This window comes from Eucyclogobius newberryi, unplaced genomic scaffold, assembly GCF_026437365.1.
Source record: "Eucyclogobius newberryi isolate DKJ021-1_F unplaced genomic scaffold, fEucNew1.0.hap1 SCAF_17, whole genome shotgun sequence".
NCBI lineage: Eukaryota > Metazoa > Chordata > Actinopteri > Gobiiformes > Gobiidae > Eucyclogobius > Eucyclogobius newberryi.
Window position 1 is genome coordinate 18560621 of NW_027315801.1, and position 14983 is coordinate 18575603.

At 44.6% G+C, this 14983-nt stretch overlaps 1 protein-coding gene across 1 annotated transcript in view; it reads right to left on the reverse strand.

Moving 5' to 3' along the window:
- The window catches only part of rtel1 (regulator of telomere elongation helicase 1), a 28584-nt gene extending 14072 nt beyond the window's left edge, over positions 1-14512 (reverse strand). The window contains exons 1-17 of the mRNA XM_072449320.1: positions 14267-14512; positions 13240-13438; positions 11021-11114; positions 6925-7006; positions 6584-6644; positions 6407-6482; positions 5482-5566; positions 4425-4490; positions 4048-4204; positions 3928-3966; positions 3775-3850; positions 3598-3695; positions 2771-2826; positions 2067-2138; positions 1907-1985; positions 1583-1715; positions 1393-1506 (exon numbers count right to left, since the gene is read on the reverse strand). Of these exons, the coding sequence (XP_072305421.1) occupies positions 1393-1506; positions 1583-1715; positions 1907-1985; positions 2067-2138; positions 2771-2826; positions 3598-3695; positions 3775-3850; positions 3928-3966; positions 4048-4204; positions 4425-4490; positions 5482-5566; positions 6407-6482; positions 6584-6644; positions 6925-7006; positions 11021-11114; positions 13240-13438; positions 14267-14368 (1589 nt within the window). The 5' untranslated portion in view covers positions 14369-14512. The remainder of the gene's footprint in view (positions 1-1392; positions 1507-1582; positions 1716-1906; positions 1986-2066; positions 2139-2770; positions 2827-3597; positions 3696-3774; positions 3851-3927; positions 3967-4047; positions 4205-4424; positions 4491-5481; positions 5567-6406; positions 6483-6583; positions 6645-6924; positions 7007-11020; positions 11115-13239; positions 13439-14266) is intronic.
- Positions 14513-14983: the final 471 nt, after the last annotated feature.

The following is a 14983-nucleotide window of genomic DNA, read 5'->3' on the forward strand; positions in this document are numbered from 1 at the left end:
GGGACTCTTTATCTGAGCAGAGTCACACTTGACAATGTGTCAAGTAACCATGGAGTCTTATTTGACCAGGAGCTCTCGTTCAAAGTGCATATAAATCATTACTATAAAACAACCTTCTATCTGCATAATATAGCTAAAATCAGAACAAACGCGATCTAGATTAGACTACTGTAACAGCATGTCCTAAAAGCTCTATAAAAGCTTTCAACTGGTTCAAAATGCAGCAGTGTCTGCCCGGTGGTCGAGTGGTGAGCACACACGTGCCAGGGTTAGGTTGCCAGGCTGCATGTGCAGCCGGCCGCAATGTCGCGAGTTCAAATCCTGACTCTAGACTATTGACTGCATGTCCTCCCTTCTTCTCTCTCACATCCATTTCACGCAGTCTTTCCTGTCTTATAAAGCCTACGGGCCAAAACTCAGCAGTAAGATTACTAACAGGAACTAAAAGAAGAGAGCACATTACGCCGGTGCTGGAGTCTCTTCACTGGCTCCTGTCGAGTTTAGAATCAAATTTGAACTCCTCCTCCTGACTTACAAAGCCATAAATGACATGGCCTCAAACACCTACCTCAAAGATACTATAGAACCATATCATCAACAGAGCTCTTCACTCTCAAAATGCTGGCCTTCTGGTGGTCCCAAGAGTCTCAAAGAGCACAGAAGGACGTAGAGCCTTCTGGTGGTCCCAAGAGTCTCAAAAAGCACAGTAGGAGGTAGAGCCTTCTGGTGGTCCCAAGAGTCTCTAAAAGCACAGTAGGAGGTAGAGCCTTCTGGTGGTCCCAAGAGTCTCTAAAAGCACAGTAGGAGGTAGAGCGTGTAGCTCCCAAGCTCCTGTGTTATGGAATCAGCTCCTGTCCATGTTAAAGAGGCCAACACAGTCTCTTCATTTAAGACCAAGCTTAAAACTATAGGAGTCTCTTTGCACAAAAAGACCCTACTGACACAACTATTTAATTAGCTGTTAAAAAGCTGACTAAGGGACTGTCTAACAGGCAACATTTTTTAAAGATAAAAAGCACATGAATGCAAGTTTGGTAGCCGACATCTCATCTTGAAAAGCAGAGCACCCGAAGACCACATGAACACAGCATGATAAATATTTCAAGACACCCAAAGAGCATTCATTCTTCACTGGTAACATGATAACTAAAAGTAACTATAGTAATCACTTAATTAATAGACAGATCGATCAGACAACAATTTTACTGGGCATTTTCACACATGCTTAAAAGACTGTTAAGTCCAGAAACAGGGCTGTAAAATCCATTCACCCTGGAGCTGTGCCATGTCCATTATATGTTAATACCATGCAGTAAAGTCAAGTGTGACTGTTTTCAGACGCTCCTGTTGCCTGAATCAGAACACTAGATATAAATCATGTTGTGGACTAACCGTCTGTCAAAAGCTGAAGTCAGCTGCACCTCATCAGGACCTCGCTCGATCACACTTACAAAGATCTGGTCCCTCTCGATCACATGACCGTTCTCCAGGCGAATAGGAAAGTCTCTAAGGGCAGAAGCACTCGACACTCAGCTCTCAAGTAATATAGCCCTTGTCCCACACGCAGCATGAAGAAACTTACATTCTCATTTCAGAGGTGAAGGAGGACAGAGGCGAAAGTGTCCCACTGGTCAGGATGATGCAGCGGACGCCTTGATTGACCAGGTCCTGCATGCTGAAGCCCGGCGAGAAGCACCAGTAGCTCAGGATGTTCCCTACAGAGGAGCAGGCCCTTAGTGAGGCGCAGGCCCTTAGTGAGGAGCAGGCCCTTATTAGTGAGGAGCAGGCCCTTATTAGTGAGGCGCAGGCCCTTATTAGTGAGGAGCAGGCCCTTATTAGTGAGGAGCAGGCCCTTATTAGTGAGGAGCAGGCCCTTACACGCGGCAGCTGAGGTGGACCTTCTCACCTTGTTTCTTTGATGCAGTGGAGGCCCAGAGATCTGCAGTCTGCTTTTTCTTTTGGAAAGTATCTTGGTGAATATGGACCTGAATATGAAAGTGTCAAAGTGAGACAATAATTTTATACTGTATATGAAATGAATCCACCAGAGGCAGAGCAGAGCAAACCTTGAAATGTGCTGTATTGGTTTGCATCAGCAGCTGTCGGTCCTTCTCTGCCGGTTCACCACAAAATACAAGCTGCAAGAAAAACATTCAAATGGTGCAATTTACATCAAACTTTAATTAAAGTAAATAATGATGACAACAAATGGAAACACCTGCATATACACAAGTTAACGAACAACCCAATGTAACTCCTCCAGGCCCCGCCCCTCACTCTCCCCTTTAGTCCTCCAGATCACACCCCTCACTCTCCTCTTTAGTCCTCCAGACCCCGCCCCTCACTCTCCTCTTTAGTCCTCCAGACCCCTCCCCTCCTTCTCCTCTTTAGTCCTCCAGACCCCGCCCCTCACTCTCCCCTTTAGTCCTCCAGATCACACCCCTCACTCTCCTCTTTAGTCCTCCAGATCCCGCCCCTCACTCTCCCCTTTAGTCCTCCAGATCACACCCCTCACTCTCCTCTTTAGTCCTCCAGACCCCGCCCCTCACTCTCCTCTTTAGTCCTCCAGACCCCGCCCCTCACTCTCCTTTTTAGTCCTCAGACCCCGCCCCTCACTCTCCTTTTTAGTCCTCCAGACCACCCCCCTCACTCTCCTCTTAGTCCTCCAGACCCCGCCCCTCACTCTCCTCATTATTGGCTCAAACATGTTGTAAAGTCATGGATGGATCACAGTTAAAAGATATTCACACATTCTGTAATAAAAGGAGACCTGAATGATGTCTGCCAGCTTCTGCAGCCCAGTGGTGTTTAGGAAGAGTCCGTGCTCTGAGGAGAAGGACAGCGGATCTTATGTTAGTTGTGTAAAAGTGTATTCAAAAAGGTATTCAAAAGGTCCTAGGTTAAAAAATAAATTATGTATGACTTTTTAAAGTACTTTAGCAAGAGTTTCCTGTTGCGCCCCCTCTGTATTTTTTATTTTTTTTTGCTTGGCGGAGTTTTTTGCGCCCCCTTCTATGTATCCAAACACTATTTTGGAATTGACATATAAATCTAACGAAAGGAGAAAATCGACCCATTTTGCCTCTTTTTGCCACAGATCAGCACTTCTTTTGTAATGGCACTTCCGGTCGAGCGAGAACTCTTTTCACTCAAGCAGAGAATGAGGGAAATGGTCGCTAAAATAAAGCAGGTGGATTTGTGTAAAATGTCCAATGTTCATGTGACAGACAAGTCAACAATGACTTGAACCTGGACCTGAATTACTTTTTAGTCTGTGTAGAATTTATTTTCTCTGGAGGTCGGCAGCGGTGTGACCTAATACAAACAGAAGGAAAATTACATCTGATGACAGCGCTCAGGCGAACAACCGGAATAAGGTGAATATCGGCGGAGTAGTCCTTCAGGGGTGGATAGGATTTAAAGGTGCACTATGAAACCTTTCTGGGGAAATGCTATTGTTCTGCATACAAAATTGCTTGTTAATTGAACAAATGCAAAATATATATGTTTAATGGCTTATTACTTCTGATAAAAAATATTGAAAAAATAGTGTATAGAGTAGGAGATGATGTGGTGTCTGAGAGAAAGCACACGTACGTCCAGACAGATACCCAGTCATCTGCTCAAGTGCTTCATACACAGGGGTCTTTGTACTGTAGTTTAAATGAGCTCTCTCCAGCAGCTCATAAATGAAGCTGCAGAAAAAGGGGAGGACAGATCCACGTGACCAGGCTGTGTTACACTGCATGAGTTACACTGCTCTACTGAACGTACATGCCAGGCTTAGTGACACCCTTGCCATTGGGGACTTCAAATGCATCGATGGCAGCCTCCAGATCGAGCAGGATCTCTGTTCAGGAAGCAAAGCACAACATAAACTCACCTCCAAACAATAACTGGAATCCATACTGAAACAGAGATGCTCACGTTTCACTTTTGCAATAGTGGTAATGTCAATTTTCAACCCTGCAAAAGAACAAACAAAACAAAATGATCAGCTGCGCGTGTTTGGAGTTTGATGTGGACTAAAGTCATGTAAAGACTGACCTGTTCCCAGTGAGTCTGCGCTGAAACTCTCCAAAGGTGCGTCCATGCGGCTCACCTCTTTGGCCTGCTCCGCAAGCAGCTTGTCCACTGCAGTGATGGCTGAGGCTACATCGTACGGGGTCAGATCAAACGATGTGGCCTCCTCACAGGTCCGCTCCTGCACAACACAAGAGTCACATTCCTTTCATCCCAACACAGTTTTTTTATTGCAAGGATACACCATTATTTTTGAATTCTTCCAGTGAAACCATTTCTGTTTTGGGGTTGGTCTCTTGTTGCCCCTGTAGTGGACCTGTAGTGCACTTATTAGCTCAATGTACCAGAAGTCGACCGGATTTCTTCTAAACCGAATTATTGTAAAATACAGCAAGTCTTACCACATTATGTGCTTCATCAAAGATGACAACAGCTTTGTTCAGCTCAATATTGTGTGCCCTGCGACTCTGAAAGTGAAACAAATGCATCTCTAGTACACACATTTTTCACATGACTACAACTGAAGCTCTTACTACACTCTTTTTAAAAAAAACAGACGTTTCGACTTTCATCCTAGTCATTCTCAGTCTGTGGATATAGCCTCAGAACTTATATAATTAACCTCCTCTGAGTAAACATCCTTAAGAACATCCTGATAATAGCTTGTTTTTGTTTACACTGTGCGTTTCACCTTAAACCAATATTCTTTGTTAGCCCAACAGCCCTGTAATGGACCACAGGAATTCTATTGTTACCTGGCTGCATCTCACACTGATGCTGCTGTACACTTCTGGAAGACTGAAACTTAAACCTCCATTTTGGTTTAAAGAAGGATTCTCTTTTTAACAAAAATGTCTGCCTTAACTCCTCTTTCAAACCATCTTTTCTCATGCTCAGAATCTTCTCACTGTCTTTGATAGGGTGGTCTTTAAGATGAAGATACACAGCGCTCTGAGGTCCTGAACTCCAGTGTCTTCTGTGCCGATAGAGCCTCTTGTGCAGTGGCTGTTTAGTCTCTCCTATGTAATGCTCTTTACAACTTTCTTCACTACATTTGAGTCTGCATTTTACCCTTAGGGTGAACCAGTTTAGGTGCGGCCCGGTTTAAAATAAGCAGGGATTTTGTTCCATCTAAAAATCCACTCCATTCCTTCTTGGTTCCGTTTACCTTCTGTCCATTTTGTCCTGCTTTATGACTCTTAACTTTGTTCAGAGCCCAAAGCTATCATCAGGAGGTTCTGCCTGGTGGGCGGGGCTTACTCAGAGTAGGATAAAGATCTCGGAATAGATCCACTGATTGAGAATTACTCCTCGATGAGAGTCAAAACATTTTGTTTTTCTACAATGGAACAGTCCTGGACAAATAAGGGATTACTTCAACTTGTTCTCAGAGTACATTCAGATGAAAAATCACAACAGAAAATACACAAAACTGTCTCTGAGAGAAGTGTTCCGTACCTTTGGGTCCAGCAGGTAGTTGTAGGGCATGAAGATGAGGTCAGCCTGCTGCTTGAGCGAGCGAGACAGATAGTAAGGACAGACTCTGGAAGAGCAGACACAGCACACTGGTTTGACATTTCACCCTCCACCTGTTTTATATCACTCCTGTTGGACCTACCTCTGTTTTATACCACTCCTGTTAGACCTACCTCTGTTTTATATCACTCCTGTTAGACCTACCTGTTTTATATCACTCCTGTTGGACCTACCTCTGTTTTATACCACTCCTGTTAGACCTACCTCTGTTTTATATCACTCCTGTTAGACCTACCTCTGTTTTATATTACTCCTGTTAGACCTACCTCTGTTTTCTATTACTCCTGTTAGACCTACCTCTGTTTTATATCACTCCTGTTGGACCTACCTCTGTTTAATATCACTCCTGTTGGACCTACCTGTTTTATATCACTCCTGTTGGACCTACCTCTGTTTTATACCACTCCTGTTGGACCTACCTTTGTTTTATATCACTCCTGTTAGACCTACCTGTTTTATACCACTCCTGTTAGACCTACCTGTTTTATATCACTCCTGTTAGACCTACCTCTGTTTTATATCACTCCTGTTAGACCTACCTCTGTTTTATACCACTCCTGTTAGACCTACCTCTGTTTTATATCACTCCTGTTAGACCTACCTGTTTTATACCACTCCTGTTAGACCTACCTCTGTTTTATACCACTCCTGTTAGACCTTCCTCTGTTTTATATCACTCCTGTTAGACCTACCTCTGTTTTATATTACTCCTGTTAGACCTACCTCTGTTTTATATCACTCCTGTTAGACCTACCTCTGTTTTATATTACTCCTGTTAGACCTACCTCTGTTTTATATCACTCCTGTTAGACCTACCTCTGTTTTATATCACTCCTGTTAGACCTACCTCTGCTTGGAGCCGTATTTCACCAGGTCTTCCACATCCAAAATGGAGTTCACCAGGTCTCGGTCGGTGCTTTTTTCTAAAATGAATAAATGAGACAGATTTTAAAACTAATCTTGAAATCGTGTATTATTCCACACTAAAACATATAATAAATAACATATAGAGTGCTAGTGATACCTTCAACATTATTATAATAGTTGCAGGACCTGGTTGAAACTTTTGCTCGGCACATGTGAACCTGGAAAGGTGCAAGAAAAAAATAAACACTTTAACTAGAGTTTAACAATATATTACAAACGTCCTGTATTACTGGCATTGCACATTTAAACAGACAGTGACAATAGCGAGACGAAGATACTGTTCAGCAAGACCTGATTGTTTAGAAGAAAGAGATAAAGGGTAGTTATCTGGACAATGATTTTGAAATCCAGACACAATTTGGATGTCATTTGAATTTCCAATTCATATTCCTCAAGAGTTAAACTAGTCTAATCTATCTCAGAGCAGGTGGAGGGCACCTTGGCATGGTTGCTCTCTTGACGCATCACTTCCTGGTTAATACACAGCTGCTCTCTGGATCCCAGCACACACACTTTGGGCCTGAGAAAGAAAAAACAGAGGATTCAACATAGTAAGTAAGTAAGTAAATTTTATTTATATAGCACCTTCCACAGACAGGTCACAAAGTGCTTCACAAAACACAGAATAAAACAATAAAAACACAAAAAAACTTAGTGAACAATACATATACAACAATATACAGTAAAATCAGTCCGTAAAACAAGTGCATTTAAAAGGCTTGACTAAATAAAAAGGTTTTAAGCTGACCCTTAAAAGTAATAACCGAGTCCAGTGACCGTAGGGAGAACGGAAGATCGTTCCAGAGTCTGGGGGCAACAGCCTGGAAGGATCGGTCTCCTCTGGTCCGAAAACGGGTGCGAGGAACCAACAACAGTTTCTGGTCCAAAGACCTTAGTGAGCGAGAGGGAGCGTACGGTTTAATCAGATCGCTGATGTACGATGGGACCTGACCATTTAAAGCTCTAAAAGTTAAAACAAGAATTTTAAACTGTATCCGGTAGAATGGGTGAAATGTGGGCCCTTCTATTTGTGCGGGTCAAGATCCTCGCTGCAGAGTTCTGGATCAGCTGCAGACGAGAGAGTTCCTTCTTGTTAAGACAGGAAAACAAGCTATTACAATAGTCTAAACGTGAAGACACAAATGCATGAATTATAACTTCCAGGTCATTTTGAGACACCATTTTCCTGAGCTTAGAGATTTTCCTCAACTGAAAGAAACAGTTCCTCGTCAACAGCTTGGAGTGGTGCTCTAATGACATGTCTTTGTCAAAGACAACACACAAGTTTCTAAGACTTGGTTTAGCAGTCTGGCCTAAAACACCCAAGTACTGGTTTATCCCTGGAATTGCATCAGGGGCAATAATCAGAGTTTCTGTTTTGTCAGCATTTAGCTGCAAGGAGTTTTGACTCAGCCATTGTTTTATTTGCACTAAACAACTGACCAAGGAGTTCAGCTTCTGGATCTCAGAAGGTTTAAAAGAGCAATAGAGCTGAATATCGTCAGCGAACAGGTTATAGGACACATCACTAAACTCTTTAATGATCATTCCCAGGGGAATTATATAAAGCAGAAATAAGACGGGACCCAAGATGGAGCCCTGAGGAACTCCACACAACAGATCAGCTGAGTCGGACATTATTTGGTTTGCAGCAACACTAAAGCTCCGACCGGATAAATATGAGGAAAACCAATGAAGAACTGACCCCGATAGTCCAATCAGGTCCCTCAGTCTGTTCAACAGGATATGATGGTCGACAGTGTCAAAGGCTGCAGACAAATCCAACAGAACTAGAACAGTGCATTTTCCAGAATCAGCAGACATCATAATGTCACTGGACACTTTCAACAATGCGGTTTCCGTAGAATGATGTTTGCGGAAACCAGATTTAAAAGAGTTGTGAATGTTTGACTGATCAAGGAAATCGGACAATTGTTCAGAGACCACCTCGCCTCCGACGGTCCCTCATCTGCCTGAAGAGTGGGTCCAGTTCGCCTCAGTCGGTCCCTCATCTGCCTGAAGAGTGGGTCCAGTTCGCCTCAGTCGGTCCCTCATCTGCCTGAAGAGTGGGTCCAGCTCCAGTCTCCCTCGTGTCCGTCTGTGAGAGTCGGATCTCTCCTTCACTGGAACTCCTCCAGGTTTCTACGCTTTTTTCCCAAAGAGGTTTTTTTTTGTAGTTTTTCCTATCCGAGAAGGAGAGTCTAAGGACAGAGGACCATGGGACATCGTCCCTCGCCACCACAGACATTGTCTGACTTCATCGCCACCACAGACATTGTTGATTCATTTCTCCCTGTGGCCCTCAGAGGCAACTGTTGTTGTGATTTTGGGCCTTACAAAAATAAATTGATTTGATTTGATTTGACCACCTTCTCTAGGATCTTGGACATGAACGGGAGCTTTGATATGGGTCTGAAACTTTTGGGGTCTGTCGGGTCCAAGTTTGTTTTTTTCAGTAAAGTCTCAACTATGGCATGTTTAAATGGACCAGGAAACACACCAGTAGAAAGAGAGAGATTTACCATTTTGGTAACCCAGGGGCCAATAACATCAAACACTTTGAGGAAGAGCCTGCAGGGAAGGGCATCTGATGTACAAGAGGAGGGTTTCATCTGAGAGCTGAGATGTCTTCTAGAGTGACAGGCTTAAAAGAAGACCAGTTTTGGGAAACAGGCTCCACAGAAACAGGTTTATCAGACAATGGGAGTGGGATTTGGTCTTTGATCATCTTGATCTTATCGATAAAGAACCTGAGAAATTCATTGCTGTCAGCTTTGCAGGAAACAGGAGTCACTGCAGCTGAAGGACAAACAATAGAATTTATAGTGTCAAACAACACTTTGGGGTTTTTCTTGTTGGATGTTATTAGCTGGCGGAAGTAATCAGATCTGGAACTTTCCATCATTTCATTGTAAGATGACACAAGATCTCTGAGGTGTAACCTATGGACCTAAAGACTGGAGGTTTTCCACAGACGCTCAGTTTTCCGACATAGTCTCTTTAGGTTTAGGATATCTTCATTAATCCAAGGACAAGCTTTTTTCTGTGATGACACAGTGGATTTTACAGGTGCCACCTGATCTAAAATGGATAAACATTGGCTGTTAAAGGAATTAATTAAACTGTCCACATCAAGACAATTCATAAACAAATGAGGATCAAATACAGCAGAAAATTGGACGGCTGTATTAGCAGTGATAATGCGCCTCTGAGACCTGATGTTTGAGGGCACAGGCTCAGGAAAAAAGTTCAATTCAAATAAAACACAGCTATGATCGCTCATATGGACATCCTCCACACAGAGGTTAGCAACACTCAGGCCAAGTGAAAACACCAGGTCTAAAGTGTGTCCCTTTTGGTGAGTGGGACCTGAAACATGCTGCTCAAAGTTAAATGTTTCAGTCAAGGTTAAAAGATCCTTTGCAGGGCATGATGAGCCATCGACCCAAATGTTAAAATCCCCAAGAACATTCTTTATTGTCCAGTTTGCTGAAGGGAGATCCAAATAAAGAAGCGGGAAGATTATCCAAAAAAACATTATTTTATAACTGTTATGTTATGTTATGCACAACTTGAATATCAAGTACAACATTCAAATTTTAAAGAGCTGAGCTAAATGTGATAGAAAAGGCTATCTATCTATCAATCTCTCTCTATATATATATATCTATATCCTACCGTATTGTGCTTGAACATCAGTTGAATCAGATAAATCAGCCATTTATATTTAAGATGTTATAGTTCTGGTTCAGATTCTGAGGCTTAGACCTGTTCAAGATGTAGTTTAATCCTGATGTGAACTACAATATGTTCAAGATGTAGTTTAAGCCTGATGTGAACTACAATATGTTCAAGATGTAGTTTAAGCCTGATGTGAACTACAATATGTTCAAGATGTAGTTTAAGCCTGATGTGAACTACAATATGTTCAAGATGTAGTTTAAGCCTGATGTGAACTACAATATGTTCAAGATGTAGTTTAAGCCTGATGTGAACTACAATATGTTCAAGATGTAGTTTAAGCCTGATGTGAACTACAATATGTTCAAGATGTAGTTTAAGCCTGATGTGAACTACAATATGTTCAAGATGTAGTTTAAGCCTGATGTGAGCGCTTGGTCCAAGACTAGATCTAGTTCAAGTGGTTTATGATTGATACTGGGTTGGTCTTTGCTTAGTCCTGCTTAAGTCCTATTTTTAAGTGACGGAGCAATATGGTTTTATTTTTTGACGTACTTCAGTGAAACAACAGATTTCTGTTGTACAGTACCATTGTGAGTAGTTTGTGGATATTTGATAAATATAATAAAAGTCTGGTGCAGTTTTGTAGTCCGGTCATTGAATAGCCATGATCTCTCCCATCAATACACAAACTTGACAAATAATACCTCTTATTGTGTAAATTAGATGAGCATTGCGCCCGGTTGCTAATAACAGTTAAGTCCCTCGTGGTTGAATAAAAGCAGGTCTCAGGATCACTTTGTAGAAGAGCCTGCTTTCCGAGTCCAAATAAACACTGCTTTGTTTCACTCACCGATATGTTGTGTTCTTTAACTCATTGATGACCTGAGCCAGCTGAGAGTGGGTTCGAGACGCATAGATGATCTTAGGGATGTCTGTGTAGTAAGCTGGGGACGAAGCACACAGGAAAACCTTTACAACATTGATCATCATGTTGATCTGTGGGTTTAAGAAATAGTTTCATTTTTTCATTTTTAGTTTTGTATGTATTTTGAACAGTCTTTGGATGAAGTTTAATAACAGAGTTTGACTATTAAAATATTGATTCTAGTGTTCTTTTCTCTTTAGTCGCCCTCTGTCCTTTGAGTCTCTGCAGTTATAAACGCTCAGTTAAGTTTTGAAATACAAATGGCAAAAATTCTGTCGTAATAACAATGTCTGGTTTAATAAATTTAACTTAAATGAATCTGCATTTTGGCTAATTTGAGCCATTTCCATGTTTTTATTACTTGATTGAGTCATTACGCTGATGTGCTGCTCATTGTTTTCTCGACACACAGTAACTATTTTTTCAAGGACAGACGATCCACAAATGTTGAATGTCGATGAATTTACCATATATAGAGCTGAAATCACAGCCCCTCACAGTTTGAAACACAGCTCACGATGCGATTATAATATACCGATTTTGTGATACATGTGATAATCGAGGCAGAGTTGCAGACCAATCACCACCCGGTGGCGAGTTGGATCCGCTGGCGGAGGAGGAAGCCGGACAGACTTGGCAGACCCAAGCGCATTGTGAGGGTCTGTTGGGAACGTCTTGCGGAGCCCTTTGTCAGTAGGGTATTCAACTCGCACCTCCGGGAGAGCTTCTCCCATATCTCGGGGGAGGCTGGGGACATCGAGTCCGAGTGGACCATGTTCTCCACCTCCATTGTTGATGCGGCTGCTCGGAGCTGTGGTCGCAAGGTCTCCGGTGCCTGTCGTGGCGGCAACCCCCGAACCCAGTGGTGGACACCGGAAGTAAGGGATGTCGTCAGGCTGAAGAAGGAGGTCTATCAGGCCACTGTCACTGGCTTGTAGGTCTCCTGAGGTCATCGGCAGGCCAAGCGGGCCGCAGCTTGTGCTGTCGCAGAGGCAAAAACCAGGGGCTGGGAGGAGTTCGGGGAGGCCATGGAGGAGGACTATCGGTCGGCACCTCAGGAGGGGGAAGCAGTGCCTCACCAACACTGTTTACGGTGCAGGTGGAGACCTGCTGACCTCGACTGGGGATGTCGTCGGACGGTGGAAGGAATACTTTGAGGACCTCCTTAATCCCTCAGTCACGTCTTCCGAAGAGGAAGTAGAGACCGGGGACTTGGAGGCTGGCTCATCCATCACCCAAGCTGATGTCACTGAGGTTGTTCGCAAACTCCTCAGTGGCAGGGCTCCGGGGGTGGATGAGATCCGCCCTGAGTACCTAAAGTCTCTGGATGTTGTAGGACTGTCTTGGCTGACACGTCTCTGTAACATCGCGTGGCGGTCGGGGACAGTGCCTCTGGACTGGCAGAGCGGGGTGGTGGTCCCTCTGTTCAAGAAGGGGGACCGGAGGGTGTGTTCCAACTACAGAGGGATCACACTCCTCAGCCTCCCTGGTAAGGTCTATTCCAGGTCCTGGAGAGGAGAATCCGACCGATAGTCGAACCTCGGGTTCAGGAGGAGCAAAGTGGAACACTGGACCAGCTCTAGACTCTCCGTCGTTCTCGAGGGTTCATGGGAGTTTGCCCAACCAGTCCACATGTGCTTTGTGGATCTGGAGAAGGCTTTCGACCGTGTCCCTCGGGGTGTCCTTTGCTTGTCCAGGGAAGACCCAGGACACACTGGAGAGACTATGTTTCTCGGCTGGCCTGGGAACACCTCGGGATCCCCCGGAGGAGTTGGAGGAAGTGTAGAGGGAGAGGGAAGTCTGGCGAGAAGGAAGTCTGGGAGTTCCTGGTTAGACTGCTGCCCCCGTGACCCGGCCCCGGATAAAGCGGAAGAAAATGGACGGATGGATGTGATAATAGACATATTGCTCATGATATTCTATGATATATCACCATTTTCAGAGTTTTTCTTTGTTAAACCACAACCTGCACAAACTCAAAATGAAATACACCAGTTCTAATCATCAAAATTCGGGAAAATTATACCAAAAATTACTCATGGTGATATCCATATACAGCAGCCCCAATTTAGGTTTAGGAAAAGTTTGGAGAGAGAATGTGAACAGAGAGAGTGAGAATGCAGATCTGAAGCAACAGAACTGACTGGAGGAGTCTCCGTCCGTGGCCGCGTTGCCCCAGGACGCCAGCGGGGTGTCGGGGAACATTTCGGCCCCCTTCAGCCGGTCTGCGATCTTCCTGGCAGAGATCGTGTCCTTAAAGTTCTCCCTCCAGGCCAGTGTGGCGCACAGCAGACACAGGGTTTTACCGGTGCCCGTGGGACTCTCCAGAACACCATTCTGTTTCTGCAAAGACACAAATACAGGGCCACATGGGAGAGAAGCGTTTGCTCTTAGTTAAAGGTGCACTGTGTCACTTTTCTGGGGTGGACAGTGCAGGGAGATGAGGCTTAGGGGGACACAGTGCAGGGAGATGAGGCTTAGGGGGACACAGTGCAGGGAGGTGAGGCTTAGGGGGGCACAGTGCAGGGAGATGAGGCTTAGGGGGACACAGTGTAGGGAGGTGAGGCTTAGGGGGACACAGTGCAGGGAGATGAGGCTTAGGGGGACACAGTGTAGGGAGGTGAGGCTTAGGGGGACACAGTGTAGGGAGATGAGGCTTAGGGGGACACAGTGCAGGGAGATGAGGCTTAGGGGGACACAGTGCAGGGAGATGAGGCTTAGGGGGACACAGTGCAGGGAGATGAGGCTTAGGGGGACACAGTGCAGGGAGATGAGGCTTAGGGGGCCACAGTGCAGGGAGGTGAGGCTTAGGGGGCCACAGTGCAGGGAGGTGAGGCTTAGGGGGACATGGTGCAGAGAGATGAGGCTTAGGGGGACATGGTGCAGAGAGATGAGGCTTAGGGGGACACGGTGCAGGGAGGTGAGGCTTTGACTGGAACATATTTCTATGTTACTCTCTGTGTCCGGGTGGGTTTCCAGAGGTCCAACCCTTCAGCTCAGGTCCTGACCAAGACTGGACCACGGCTCTTGAAAGGTGGACCCAGCGCCACTGAAGGAGGGGCTCATAACATCAATATTAAATCCACCAGAAAAGTTACACAGTGGACTTTGAAGTCTTGTTAGTAAGAGTCGGTGCAGGTTAGTGCTGCATGTGAGAGGTGGAGGACTGACCCGCTGCAGACACTCGATGACCCGGCTCATGTAGTCCCGTTGACAGTCGTACGGAGGAAAGGGAAACTTCACCGTGATGCCGAGCACACTCAGCTCAGACATGCTCCCCTCGCACCGGACACACCGCCACACTACTGAGCGCGTTTGCTCCGGTTTGGTCACACAACTTAGTGACAAACGTCGGCCCCAAAAACAACAAAACGCATGTCGCGGGTTTTCCGTTTTGGTATAGTGCGCAGGCGCAGTGACCGGGTTTCCAGGTGCGTTCAAGAGTGTCCGGAAATCCCAGCTCTTCGCACAGTGCTGAGCTCACCTCGATTCTGGAGCCCAGAAACTAGACTTCCTGTCTCTGCGAACACTAACATTGTTATTGATCGTCATCATGGTAATTTGTTATTGAAATAAATGAAAAAAATATATAATATTAAGCCCTAACCTTAACCCTAACCCCTAAACCTTAATGTTTAAACCCGAAAAAAAATGTATTGTGCCAAAGGGGGAACAGAACTCAGGATTTCATTCTTTCCAGTCCGTGTCTCCAACATGTTTTATAAACAAATAAGCGCGAGACAGAAAATCTCTCGAGAATCGGGATGACGGTCTGGGTAAAACCGCATGTGAGAAACACAGTACGATCCATGACTGAAACTCAACATTTGTTTTATGATTGTAGCCAACTCTGTTTTGGAATGATTGGTATAGTATAGCGGCTTATAG